Source organism: Rhinolophus sinicus, chromosome 3, assembly GCF_057876585.1.
Source record: "Rhinolophus sinicus isolate RSI-liver-muscle chromosome 3, RSI-T2T, whole genome shotgun sequence".
Taxonomy (NCBI): domain Eukaryota; kingdom Metazoa; phylum Chordata; class Mammalia; order Chiroptera; family Rhinolophidae; genus Rhinolophus; species Rhinolophus sinicus.
The window spans coordinates 144,011,551-144,026,279 of NC_142503.1; the positions used below are offsets into that span (position 1 = coordinate 144,011,551).

General features: G+C 35.6%; 1 protein-coding gene across 2 annotated transcripts in view; it reads right to left on the bottom strand.

The window, feature by feature from the left end:
• Positions 1–14,374, bottom strand: part of SECISBP2L (SECIS binding protein 2 like) — a 50,108-nt gene extending 35,734 nt beyond the window's left edge. The window contains exons 1-4 of one of the 2 annotated variants that reach the window (XM_019730681.3): positions 14,167–14,368; positions 6,520–6,698; positions 3,792–4,116; positions 2,300–2,435 (exon numbers count right to left, since the gene is read on the bottom strand). In XM_019730681.3, coding sequence (XP_019586240.3) covers positions 2,300–2,435; positions 3,792–4,116; positions 6,520–6,698; positions 14,167–14,190 — 664 coding nt within the window. In that variant the 5' untranslated portion in view covers positions 14,191–14,368. Of the gene's footprint in view, positions 1–2,299; positions 2,436–3,791; positions 4,117–6,519; positions 6,699–14,166 lie in introns of both variants that reach the window. The other variant, XM_019730682.3, reaches the window with a different exon arrangement.
• Positions 14,375–14,729: the final 355 nt, after the last annotated feature.

The following is a 14,729-nucleotide window of genomic DNA, read 5'->3' on the forward strand; positions in this document are numbered from 1 at the left end:
TGCAGTCATAAAGATATCTATCTATATTTTCTTCTACATGTGGTTTCTTCTACATGTGGTTTTCCCATTTAAATCCATCTGGAATAGATTTGCATAGGGTATAAGTTAGGAATCTGTAGTGCTATCTCTGTCATTTTTTATGTATGTGTCTCCACATACGTGAGTCTTTTTCTGGGCTCCTTGTTCCATTTTTGTATACTGCATTTTGTATACTATATTTTTGTATAAGTCTACAGGAATTAAGATGGCTTAATAGGTCTTGATATCTAGAGAAAAAGTTATTTTCGAGGGATGTCCTGGCTCTTCTCAGACTAGTACTCCTTTATTTCAGAATTAGTTTGTCAAGTTCCCCAAAATTTCTATTGGAATTTTGACTGGAACTTCAATGAATCTACAGATTAACTTAGGGAAAAATGACATTTGCAATGTCAAATCGTCCTGCATGAACATGGTATTTAGATTTCTTTTTAAATGTCCTATAATGAAGTTAGTTTTTTGCATAAATGTCTTGTACATCTTGTATAAGTTTCACTGCCAGAAACTATATTTTTGTTGCTACTGTAAATGGCATCTTTTCTTAAACTTTGTACGGAGCATACTGAAATGCAATTAACTTGTATAGTATCTTACATCTACCCATCTTACTAAATTCTTATTGAATAATACAAGCTTGTGTTCAAGAGTAAAATTTGTTTCAAATTCCTTTAAACTATAGTATTTCATTCTACCTCTGACTGATACCAATTGATCCTTAGAAACTAAAAACAAACTAAAGAATAAAAACACAGAATGTACAGTCTTCAGAATCTGGAAACAAACTAAAGAATAAGAATACTGACAGAAAGTATAATCTTCTACTTAAATTACACCTCCATCCTTTCCTTTTATAATTCTTATTATTCAGAAGGCTATCTTTATGGTCATAATAAGCAAACTAAAGAATTTTTAAAAGCAGTCCCAGGGTTGAGAGCGTGTAGAAATGGGTCACTATGACTAGGAACAACCAAAATACAGCAAACTTTGCAATATATTACACTGTGATTCTTTTCCATATCAATTCCAATCGTCAGAGTCTGTTACTCTCACTGTTTGCCCTACAAATCACACAATAAATGTACTATCAACAAGACTGTTTTTTAACTGATTCCCAGGTCCTTTCTTGGTCCCAATGCACTTAAACAATTGTGAAAGAATAACTGACTACATGTCGAAACGAAAGGTGCAGCCCAATTGAAAGTATGTGCCATACAATTCATTTTAAGGCAGACTACATTTGAGTGGAGAGTAAAGGGGTAAAAATCAAATGTGCCTTTGAACAGATATAATTCTTGGTCTTAGATCATTAACAAGGAGTTGTTTTTTTTTTAACTAGTGTCAAAGACAATGGGTGAGAAGAGATAGATATCTATTCTATAGCCATAAGGCTAAGATCAGAGATACATACTGCAATTTCATGGTATAAACAGAAAAATAGATGGAATATTGTAAGACTAGTACCAGGATAAAGCTTTTTTATTTAATGCTTATGCCATCCTCTAGAACACTTCTGACAAAATTACATCCTACTGGTCCAAAATTTTTACTTGTTTGACAGGATATACCGGGAGTGCCAAAAAAATGTATACAAGTGGACACTTTGGTCAAAATTGTTCAAGCAGTTGTCTGCCATAATCAGAAGTGTCTGGACGCTGATGGTAACCACTTTGAGCACCTCTTGTAATTGCAGAAGTCAAACGTGACTTGTATTCATCTTTTGTTATTGGTATATATTATTAAAATTTTAATACAGTTTTCCTTTCTTAACATGTATATACTTTTTTTTTTGACACCCTCTTAGGAGTTGTCACTCCTAAGTTTGGTTCAGTTTTATGTTAAAGTATGAAACAGAAAACTTCCTAAATTCTTTCTATGTAAGTATCATAGAATGTTAAGATGTTTTATAAAGGGTTTTAATCTAGTTATGAAAACATGTACAAATCTGATTTCTATCAAAATGAGTCCCTCATATTTCTACAATGTCTGCAAAAGTCCATCTCTGATTTCTGAACTGCTTCACCATTTTATAAGGAAACCTCAAACCCTTCTCAAAAATTGTGCATAAACCAGCAAAGCAAGTTGAAAGACTATTAAGGACATGGACTGTTTCATCCTTCCTAGAGAATTTCACAAAATGACAGGATAAATGGAAGGATGAAAATCTAGAATCATGAAAAGTGGTACAGTCCACAGTTATAAAGTCAATGCATGACAACAGATGAATATCAGTGATGAATATCATATACAAGAACCCTTGCCTTACCGGTTTGCTGTGAAGCATCTACCAGAAGCACAATTTTTGATCGATTATCAGGACCTGCTGCATTTGTCTCTTTCTGAGTAGCTACATTTTTCACCAGTGGCCTTTTGCTTTTTATGTGCGGTTGTAAAAGCTGTTGCTGATTTAAGTAAAAATAACAAAACAAAAAATTAAGATTCTACTCAGTGTATTAAACATCACAAAATACACATTCACTATAAAATACACCTAAATGTATGCTCCGAATTAATGGTTTCCAACCCATGGGGAAACAGGTTATTGTTAGGATTTCATGAAATTATCTGCAGCCAATCAGAGGCTAAATAAGGTATTACACACATTTATACAAAATTTTTCAAATAACCATTTACATTACTATAATTAAAAAAATATGAATTCATTTTTAATTGTTTTTTGCATTTTTAATTTTCTCAATCAATAATTAATAAATAATAGGAGTAAAATGTCATATATAAGGGGATGTAAGTTTTTATTTAAAAGAGTGATAAAAAGGGTGGTAACTTATACAAAGGCCAAATTATAGTTTCATGATAGCAGTGAAGTACAAAAGATTTCTGTTTTAGAGTTTACAAATATAAAACAGCTAATCCTTTCTTTTATTTTTTAAAAATACGAGTATTCTTCGCTTAACAGCAATTTATACAACAAAACTCTGAATTTAATTTCCTAATTTCAAGTGCTGGGAATGCACTCTGAGAATCATGCTATTTCAACATCTGAAAGTTATATACTATTATCTTATCTCCAATATTTATTTCTCTTCATTCTCAGAGGTCCCAAAAGGATTTCCCTCGACCCATGGTGTTACCTAGAACAAACCTTAATTCTCTTATGATTTCAAGGCCTTCATGTTTTGGGGTGTTTTTTTTTTTCAACTTAGTCAAAAGGGTGGTGCTGACCTAAAGGTGGTTTCACACATTTATCATTCTCCTTTTTTTCAACCCTAGGAGACCTTGTGTTCATACAGTAAAGCACTCCTTAAACAACAAAATGCTATTCCTACTAAAAATTCACAGGCTAGAAACAATGAAGTTGAAGGGATTTAATGAATCAGAAATATTCTTCTCCATAGTATCTCCTGCTGATTTTGGAAGACTGACGTATCCTGAAGTGCATGAGCCAGTCAGCACTGCTAGCATAGGATCCAAACTGACCACCGATTAACACTGGTGTCACTACGCAATGTTTATCACTAAATCAATATGGAAATATTTGTTCATTACATTTATGCAAATTTAAGTTCCTCTTTGAAGGAACTTAAAGATGACTGTAAATCATATTATCAATTAAAAATGAGGAACAATAAAAAAATGGGAAAAATTATTTTATAAATGCTATACCCTTAACTATTTTATAATAGTGAATGAAATGTTCTATAGTAAATTCTGCATTAAAAGCTAATCAATACAAGTAGCTAATTACTTACACTAACAGAAATATCAAACATAAAAGCCCACCAAAATCAGTCACTTACTTTTGGTACCACTGGCCCTCTGTTACTGTTTCTGCTTCGATGACTGGACAATGGGAAGACCTGTCCAAGCTGATTTGGATGCTCAGTGCATTCTGTGGTTATAGTATTTACAGTACTTGCAGCCTGAAAGGTGTTGGAGTATGGGGTAGGAAAAGGATGATAGAAACCCATAACTTGGGCACATGGTGCTGGCATCAGCTGATAATATGTATACTCTGTAGAAACAGGTGGCTGAGCAGATATAATGGGGTAGGCAAGGTATGGTCCAGCAGGGTTTGGATTGGGCTGTTGCCATCGTATATCATTGTTATATAATGGAAACTGTCTGTAAAACCAAATCAAAAAATAACAATTTCATTGACAATTCTAAAAGTAATGCTAAAGCAAAATCTCATTTTAATGAAAGAAAAAAACAGTACAGAACAGTGGCTTCATAATAATTCTGGAAAAGGAGATACCGTTATCATCTAACTTTCTTTGCTATAGAATTATGTACATGTAGTAACAATTTAAATGACAGTATAAGGGAATTCAACCTGACAATTTCACTGCATTCCAAAAATTTTAAAGTATATATATCATTCCTATTTGTAACTCTCCCCTCAACATCCTCAGGATATTTCTGCCTAACAGTTACACACTTAGCAGATGGATGTGCCAACAGTCCCAAGTTCCCATCCGATGCTAATGCCGATGACAGCCTTCTGCAAAGAGCAGGGTAAGGTGATCATCGTGTAAGGTGATCATTACAATGGGTGATTTGGTTGCTCCTCCTCTCCTTCTTCAGCTCAGTCCCAGGGCCTCCTAGTCCTCTCCCACACTCCCCTCACCACTTGGCCAAGTCCAGCTCTTTTCCTGGCTCCCCTCCTTGGCAATGGAAGCAGGCTCCAGGTCCAAGGGAAAGAAGAAAAAGACAAGCCTGTCTATTGCGATCTTATCCCTAGCATCAGAGCTTCTTCTAGTGCAGTTCCTGTAAAGCACCAGCAAGACTCTTCCTTTCTCACCAGTGCTGCTCATGGAAGGCTGCTGCTGGCGAAAGAGGGGTCCTGGGGAGCTGGAGCATAGGGCTTTTCCTCACTACTCCCATGACAAAGCAAAATGGAAAAACGTCTACTGCCATAATTCTAAAATTCTAAAAAATATGCTGCTGGCTTACTCATGAATTCTCAAAAGACTATCTGGTAAGGTAAGAAAAATTTAATTTACCATACTGTATACACTTGGTTACTTTGTCAAATAAAAAAATAGCATTATTAAATACAGTTTACAAATCACTTTGAACATAGTCCATACAGGTCAATACCGGTGGTGCCAAAAAAATGTATACCAACAAGTGGACACATTGGTCAGTGTTGCTCAAGCAGTAGTTTGCCATAATCAGAAGTATCTGGATGCTGATGGTAACCACTTTGAGCACCTCTTGTAATTGCAGAAGTCAAACGTGACTTGTATTCATCTTTTGTTATCAGTATATATTATTCCAATTTTAACAGTCTTCCTTTCTATTTTTTAAAATTTATTTTTATTTATTTATTTCCCTCGCTGCTTCTGCCTCCCCCACCACACACTCCAATTCAAGCCGTTGTTTTTCAGTCTAGTTGTGTAGGACACAGCTCCCTGAACGATGCTGGTATTATGAGCCTTGCGCTCCCCCAGCTGAGGCAGTCGGTCAGCTGCTCACAGCAGCTCATGGCAGCCGAGCTCCAGGGAGAGTTGCTGTTCACAATCTTAGCCCATTTTCCTTTCTTAAAATGTGTATACATTTTATTGGCACCCTCTGTATTTTTAATATAATGCTAAATTTAATTGAGAAGGACCCCTTAGCTTCTACTATTTGTCCAATCCCTAAAACTATTGGTCTTCAGAATACTGACTTGAATACTTAATTTCTGAGAAAGTTGTTTAGTGATTTCATATCTCACATATCCAGAATTTCTCAAGAATGTGCTTTGGCACACAAGTGCACCACAATGGGCTACAGATATGTAGAAATATTGCTTTAGTCCTCAGGGGTGGTTGGGCAGAGGCTAGAGCCCAGCTACCTCATCCATTTATTCCATCGTGCTAGAGAATAGAGAAGTACAATTTTCTGTGTGTGACATAACTTGAAAGAGTCTAAAATTACTTCTATATGGCATAAAATGAACTGCACCAATGAAGTGCTAATCATGCAGACAATCTAAGCAGAGTTAGAAAGGCTATCACAACTATCACAAGTTACACCCTAGTGGTTACGAAGGTCACACACATTATCTGGATTGCTAACTCACCCTGTGACAATAGCACAGAGCTAAATTTAAACTAGAATCAGTGTCTAGAGTTATATGCTGATGAACCATAAAAACTTCAAAGTTAAAGACAATCTCTTGGTATTTTCTTCTTATGTCAATTTTGGTAATTATGATTAGATGCCTAATCTCCAAAAAAGAAATTCTGTTTACCTCTTTCTGAGTAATTCTTTCCTCCTTTTAAGTCAACTTATTTCAAACAAATTTCAATTACTTATTATTAGAGATACAGCCAAAGAACTCAGAAAGAATGAGAAAGTAATCCATGTTAATAATTTTCAAATTTCCACATCATCTGGTTTTATTTACTCCTCTTAAAAAAAGAGAGAGATGGTTAACGTTTAGAAGTCATAAAAGGAAAAATTAAATAGTGTGCTTTGGCAACTTCTGTATTTCCTTAACCCCCCCCCCCCCAAAGAAAATAATAATAAACAAATTACCTATTAGATTGATTTTCCTGCACAAACGGATAACAAGTAATCAAGTAGCTGGGAATTGGAGTTGGTTCCACACCAGAAACATTTCCGTTATCATTTGGGAGTGCCATAGGGATCATAAATGCATCGGGATTCTTCTTCTGGGGAATAAATGGCTCTACCTCAGCTGACAGCTTGACATTCTTCAAAGAGAAAGTGAAACATGTTATTAACAAATGAGCAAAAAACTTAAATAAGTTCACAATTTAACAATAAGAGTCTGTTTTTGCAAATAGTAATTGGATCTCTTCTCAGTATTTGCCAAACATCCAAACAGCCAATGACAAATTGAAATAATTAAATGATTAAGTTATTTAGACAAAGCCATTAAATAAAACAGGGAATGACTTATCCAAGGTTACGACATTTCAATGAAATCACTTATGTAATCGAAGCTGTTAAAACAATCAAGAGTATAAGGAAGTCATACCACAGAGTCCAAAAATAAAGCTGGTAGTAAGAAATCTAGCTCTTTGGACATAACAATGTGTTTTTAACTAATTTTGTTAGGGGAAAAAAAAGCATTAAACAGAGTTCTGAAGGATAATTATATATGTTTGAATAGACTAAAAAGTAGTCTATTTCTGCCCATTTCAGGAAATTAGATTAGTATGATGAAATTAAAAGGAAGGAAAAAGTCTGAGATGAATTAAAAAAACAAAAACAACATAGGGAGGAAAAAAACTTCTGGTTCACAATTAAACTGGGAAAAAATGAGTACTTCAGTTTCCTCTTAGACAAGCTGAGCAAACTAAAGTAATCCAGAATATTTTATTTTATTTTGTATCTTTTCTTAACAACATGTAAGGATGCACATGTGGGTGACAAAACTATAAAGAAAAGTAAGATCCTTAAAAGTCAGGATACGAATTAGAAAAGAGGGAGTAGTGATTGGGAGGAGAGAGCTGGAGAGCTTCTGGGGTGCCTGGCAACGCTCTACATCCTAACTTGGGTGATATTTCCAAGGTACTCATTCACCTTATAATAATTTATTTGGCTATACATTCACTTGATGCAGTTTTCTTTGTGCATTTCTTATATTTAACAACAAATTTTTAAAATTGTAAAAAGAAAAAGAAACTGTAAGACATTCTGTAAAAACAAAACGTTAAAAACCACATAAATATTACAATCTAAAAAGATATTAAACACTTCTTAATGAAACCAGTAAGTGAAATGCAATCCCATGTTTCAACCACTCAAACCAATGACCTCAAAGCAACAATTCTAACCAGAACTTTTTCCCAACCAACATGCCAGGGTGGCATTTATTAGCTCTCATCAAAGCATAGTTCTGAGAATAAATTTCAGGCATGTTTCTCACGAAAGTAATCAGTAAAAAATCCAAGAAAATCTAAAAAGAAGATCTGATGTGCTCAATATAGCTTTATTCAGAAAAATTGTTCTCCAAAAAGATTCCACTGTAAATATTCAGAAATGCTTATAAAAAGAGGGAGAGAGAACAAATCTGAACTGCATAGCAGTACTAATTCAATATCCTTTCTCTTTACCTGATTTAACTTTGAAGTCTACTTTTTACTATTAACCAAATCTGAAGTAGACATAGTAATGACACTTAGAAATTGTGAACTGAACTTGGTTTCTTGAATATCAACACAGAATGCAAAAACTTCAAATGCTAATAGAATAAGTCAGTAATTTTCACTGTGATAGTCATTAGAACTCAAAACTTATTTACATAAGGTATAAAATATCAACCTAACAAAAGTTTCTTCAATTAGGGGAAAAAAGCTGATTTCAACAATAATTCACAGATAATGGAAACTTTATATAGTTCATACATATGCATACGAAAAAGGAAAATTTAAATCACATTTTAACCATACTAAAAACGCAATTTTCAAGATTTCTTTTTAAAATCAAAAAGTCCTTCTGAACATATGAGAACTCTCTGAACCGTTTTATAAATCTGAACTAGAAGACATTAGGATTTGTTTTAAAGCAAGAAATATGGTCACATCAAACTCTCAGTCTAATATAAAAAAGGAACAATACTAATATAATTCTGAAGAAATAAGAAAAATTTTAAATAACTTTTCCTGACACTCCCCTCAAAAAATAATACCAACTCATAAGTTGCTTTGGTAACAACAAATTCAAATTCTAGCTCAAGTCAAAAGTTGCAACAAGTTTTCTATATCTAGTTTCATCTGTACTTTTACTTAAAACTTTTATGAACTTAGGCAAGCCACTGTTCAAACACTGTCATGCATAATTTATAACTAATGTCTGCACATACACACAGTATATACCCTTAAATATTAAACTTTGTATTTGTTTCTATTCTAAGTGTAATCCTAGGTATCTGAGTTCAACAATAAAATTCACAAACACTGAAATGGATCCTTTGTGTTTAGCAAAAAAGAGAAGCTGCTGTAGTCAACAGCTGTACAAACAGAAGATGTCACTAGTAGGAACAGACTGGCAAACTTTCTCCTATAGTTACAACTCTGTATGGTTTTTAAAGTTGTTTATTGTGACTTTGGGGCCTTCAGTATCATACATCAAAATGCAGCATCTGTTGTTTTCAGGCCTGAAAAATGCTAAGATCTGGAACTATTCTTAAAATTCCACATAATAAAGCCCATATAGATAATATGTTAAGTAAACAATATATTCTGGCAATATTTCAATTATATTAGTATAGAAAGCAAAGAAAAATGGCTTACATAGTGGACAACAAAACATTATGAGAAAATTAGACTAGTTACTTCATATGGTAATATGCTTCAGTTTGAAATTCTGTGTTTAGTCTCTACCTTTGCCAAAATCTATTTTTTAGAAATCAGAAATTACACAGCAAGGAACTGTCTTCTTAAAGAAAATATAAACATGGAAGAAGTCTAAACTACAAAAAAAAATTCCTGTACTATTTGCTTACAAAAAAACTACACAGTAAAATTATCTTTATATTTTAGAAATTTCAAAATTTTCCAAATTAAGTGAAAAATCAATCCCAGAAACCTGTATTTGAACAAGTTATACATTCATCTTAAGTTTTGCATGTATTAAAGCAAATGTTAGTAAAACTTCTTTAACGTGAATAATCTAGAGAACCCAAGAATTTATCCAAACATGAAACTATAAAAATATTGTTTAAAGGAGTTTATTGAAAAAATGCATTCAGAGCTCTAAGAGCCTATATAATTCAATAAATATGCATTAAGCACATGTTCTGGAAAGAGTACTGTATAGACAGGTTTTGGGAAAATGGGCAAACATTACTACGAAGCAGCCATCAGCAGGAAATATACACTAAACTCTTCCAAGATAGAACCTCTAGAAGAGTGCAAATAATCTTCCCAGATTAAGCAACAGGAAAATGACACACACTAAAATGAAAACTGAACTAGAACATAATAATGCACTCTCCCACAGTGATTTTTCAATATGTACCACACCTACAGAAAAAATACGACCATGGAAACCCTCCACATTCTTTCTATGTTAAGGTAAAACTATGATATACCAAACACTAACATATTTTATATCTCATGGCCAAAGGTAAAATAAATGTCTTCTGAATGAAAAAAAATGTTAATGCTGAAGAGATAGATACCTGCCCGCTGTCTTGTTTTCTGATTGGAATGGCTTATACTGAAAACAAACCACTTGCCAAAACAAACTGCAGTAGTTGTATGTTTTGCAAGACTTCAGAAAATAGTGAGGGGAAAAAAATCAAAGTATTTAACTTATACTCTGCTCACTTGCTTTGCTATCCAGACATTTCCCCCTTTTCTTAATAATCCTGCATCTAATCCTGTTAAAATCTGATGGGGGCCGGCCCGGTGGCTCAGACGGTTGGAGCTCCATGCTCCTAACTCCGAAGGCTGCCAGTTCGATTCCCAAATGGGCCAGTGGGCTCTCAACCACAAGGTTGCCGGTTCGACTCCTGCAAGGGATGGTGGGCTGTGCCCTCTGCAACTAGAAATGGCAACTGGACCTGGAGCTGAGCTGCACCCTCCACAACTAAGAATGAAAGGACAACAACTTGACTTGGAAAAAAGGCCTGGAAGTACACACTGTTCCCCAATAAAGTCCTGTTCCCCTTCCTCAATAAAATCTTTAAAAAAAAAATAAAAAAATCTGATGGTACTTTTTCTAAAAACCAGTTTTCTAAATTTAATAGTTTTTGTATTATCTAACTTATTAATTTGATTTACATGTCTTTACTCTCTTGCTTAATTTTTATTTTCCTTTAAAAATGTTTAACAATGAAAGCATTTATGACTATGCATTTGCCTCAGAGTATAGCTTCAGCCACATCCTGTAGGTTTTCACACGTAGAATGTTATTACTTTTTCAATAACATATAATTCTACTTTTTTACTTCCTATTTGACTTAAAGGCTTAGGGAATAATGCCTTTTAAATTTTCAAATGGTATTTTTCCTAAATGAGATTTACTTTCTTTTTTATTATAAAAGTATTATTTAAAAAATCTATTAAGACAGATCACTAACTTATATCCATAAAGGCGAACTATAAGTCTTATACACATTTTATAGTAACTTATCTAAAATATGTTTAACTTGTAGTGCTGATTACTATTTGAAGTTTATAAATTATTTAAAGGAAAGAATTATAAGCCAGATAATTTTGTATATTTATTGGTGAAAAGTCTTTTTGCTAGAAGTCCTATATATTTGTTACATGTTTGCTTTTCTAAGAATTAAAGATGTTAGTGATCAATAATTTTATAAATTCTTTTAAAAGAACCTATCTAATGTTAATGTACTAAAAATGAAGCCACTGTTTAAATTATATGATAATACAAAAGAGACTCTAAACCTCAAGTGTTCTGCCACTTCTAAGGCCATTGTTTATTTTACGAGTTCTCAAAACACACATCTTAAATTTCCTAAAAATAGAAACACTAAAGCCTTTATAAACAAAATGAGCTCCATGATTTATTCTCTACATCCCTTTTCTCCAGCTTTTTATTTTTAAAGACAAAAAAAAAAAAAAAAATGCATTACTCCAAGTAATATCTGTTCTTAGAACATCTAACTTTAGCAGTCAAAATTAAGCCACTTGTTTTGATTGAACACAGTCTTGCTAAAAGAGATTACTCCTGAGATTCTCTTCTGGTTACAACATTCTTTCAAATAGTCATTATTGCAAATATATATATATATATATATATATATATATATATATATATACACATATGCATATTTTTTTTAAGTAATCCAATAACAACAACATGAATACCTGCAGGAAAAACATTAACTTAGATTTTTTTTTTTTTAAAGTTATATTTGTGCAAAACTCCAGGGATTTCAATTAGGTTAAGATGGAATGAAGAAAGTTTGTTTAAGTACTATTTAAAAAAAAATCAAACTTCTGTGAATTTCTAACTATTTGAATATTATAATGAGTAAGTTATAATGCTGTAGGCATTCCCAGAAATTCTGAATATAAACCAACACTGGTTTAAAATGGAAAAACAAATGTTTGTGAAGAAAAATGAAAATTTAACATATTATACTATTTTTCATATCTTTTACCTAACTAAATTCACTTTATTAGTAAAAATATAAAAGTATATTCCAGATAACCTGAAAAAGCCATTATATTACTCTATGTATGGAATAGTGGAAACAAATGAAAACTCCACAAAGTTGAGAAATCTCAACTAGCCACTATCTAGCATTAAATTAATGGTTCTTAGCTTTTTTCAATGATGGATCCCTTTGAGAATATTATGAAAATAATGGAATCCTGCTCCAGAAAAATGTTAATATAAAACGAAGCGCACTCCTTCCAGGTCATCCAGAGACCCCTGAATTAACTGCCTACAGCATGAACTAGACAAAATAGCATCACTTTTTTGGATGTCAGTTTCCTGTGAGTATGTGTGGGGAGAGAGGGGTGGCTGAAATTTTTCTCTCATTTAGGATTAGGCTGGGAAAGAGGCAAGAGGTACCCAGAAAAAAAATTCTTCAAAGGAAAAACCTACATTTGTGACTGTTTTCTAATTCTTAGATTTCTACAAGATTTTAAACAGGTTGTGGACTTTGGAAAGATGTACGATGAAAGGAGAAGAGGCTCTCCAGTTCAAATAATTTGCTCATAGCACTTGCTGTTAAGATAATCACCCACAAGTTACCATCCAAATAGTTAATTACATTTCCTCTAGGATGAAAGGAACCATAAGTATACATATGGTAGCATTACTGGTTATAGCTCTGGTATCATGAAGGACCAAAATGTTTAACCCTTTCATTAGTAACACACATACAAGAAAATCATTAAAGAAAATTTCCTATTCGTCAGGCATTTTTGATAAAATGTGTTTTATGTCAAACTGGACATAGCCCTTACATAGAATACTATGGGTCACAGGAAAGCCTTATATATTTCCCAATCAATTTTGCTTTGATAAATCCATGTATTGTTTCATGAAACTCATTAGTGTTTTCAGACTCATATTCACATAAAGCTATTTATAAGTACAGCTTTTGTAAAAACAAATATACACAACTAGGAAACTGTACTTTGCCTGCTAACAGAGACCAATTTCAAAATCAAAACTGGCTTTCACTAGCTACATATAATCATATACAAGAATTTGGGACATCCTGTCTCATTTACTAAGGTGCAAACTATCCACTTGTAAAATAATTAGGCAAACCACTAATCTCTCTTTTTCCTTCATCTATTAGCCGAGTTGATCACTGGACAAGGCCTTCAGTTGAAGAGGGGAATAGACAAGTGAATAAACTTTGACTTCATCAAATTTGTTTCGCAGAAGTCACAAGAACTGAAACTTTTTCGGAGACAAGAACCCTTATTTTAGTTTGTTTTTTATACTGTAATGACAAAGTAAAATCCCTGCCTCCCAGCACCTACTGGTACGGATAACCAAGAACTTGATGCAATTAAAAACAAGATAGAATACTACTGGGGACTCCTTGTGAATATGGAAACGGGCTCGGAAATGAATTCATGCTTCGGGTCCTACACCCTTATGATATAAGGCTCGATTTAAAAAAAAGTACACACTAATTTTTGCAAAATAATTGGGTAGAAGGGCAAGGGGAACCCGTACTGTTTCACATCTTAAAGGGAACACCTCCCTAAAACCACTGCAAAAACAACGCTTCGCTCAATGGAACGTAGCTCTAAAAAGCCCATAACCCCCCTCCGCTGTAGTTATCACACATTCTCTGACATTCTGGATGAGAAGCCTTCAAAAGACTTTCCACCTTGAAAACACATTCCAGAACTGAAGGGAATGGCTTGGGGAGAGGGGGGAGAAGATTCGCTAGAAGTTATAAACCTTTCTCTCGGGAGAGCACCGGCAATTTAGGTCTTCTGGCCCCTAACACCAAGCCGGGAGGAGGGGCAAACTCGAGTCCCCAACCTTGGGGGGTAACCAGGGCTGAAAAAGTCCCCAGGCTCCAGGCAGCATCTGGAACAATGCAGGAGAGCGGGGCGCAGCTGGGCTCCGGGGCGAGGGACGTCTGCTCCCTCAGGAACCCAAGGGCTCTGGCCGTCCGGGCCCGCCCTCGGAGACCAGGGCCGGCCTCGGGGGAAGCGGCGACCCGCGGCCCCGGGCCCGGTGGCCCAGCCGGAGCCCGCGTACCTGGTCTGCGGGGGCTCGGTCCATGGCGCCTGCAGCCGCAACGGGCCCGCTTAGTCGGTGTGGAGAGCGCCTCGGGCCGCTTTCTCCATGGCCCCCCGCTCGGGTCTAGACCAGGCTCCGGACCGCCGCCCCTGTCTGGCTGGTCCCGACCCCGAGTCCGGCTACGCCACTGACCGAGGAGGTGGCTACCGCTTCGGGAGATGGAGGAGGCGGCGGCACCCTCGGGGAGGGATCATCTGGGACGGAAGCCGAGCAGGGCCCAAACGAGCCGGAGGCGTAGTCGGAAATGGCGGCTCGCGGAAGGGAAAGGAGGAAGAAGGGCCCGGAGAGGCGGTGGGCGGAGTGACTGCAGCCGGCGGTGGCGGGAGCCCGGGCGGGCTCACCTGGAGGCTGAGGCCCGGTGGGGCTTCCTAGCAGCCGGAGCTCCAGCCGCTCTGCGCTTTGCGTGGGACTCACCTTGCGCTCTGGATGTTGAAACTGGAGGGGTATTGGGCCACTTGGGACCCAGGACACCCGCGTGCCGAACTTCAGGGACCTCAGAGACCACGTCATGATCCCAAACT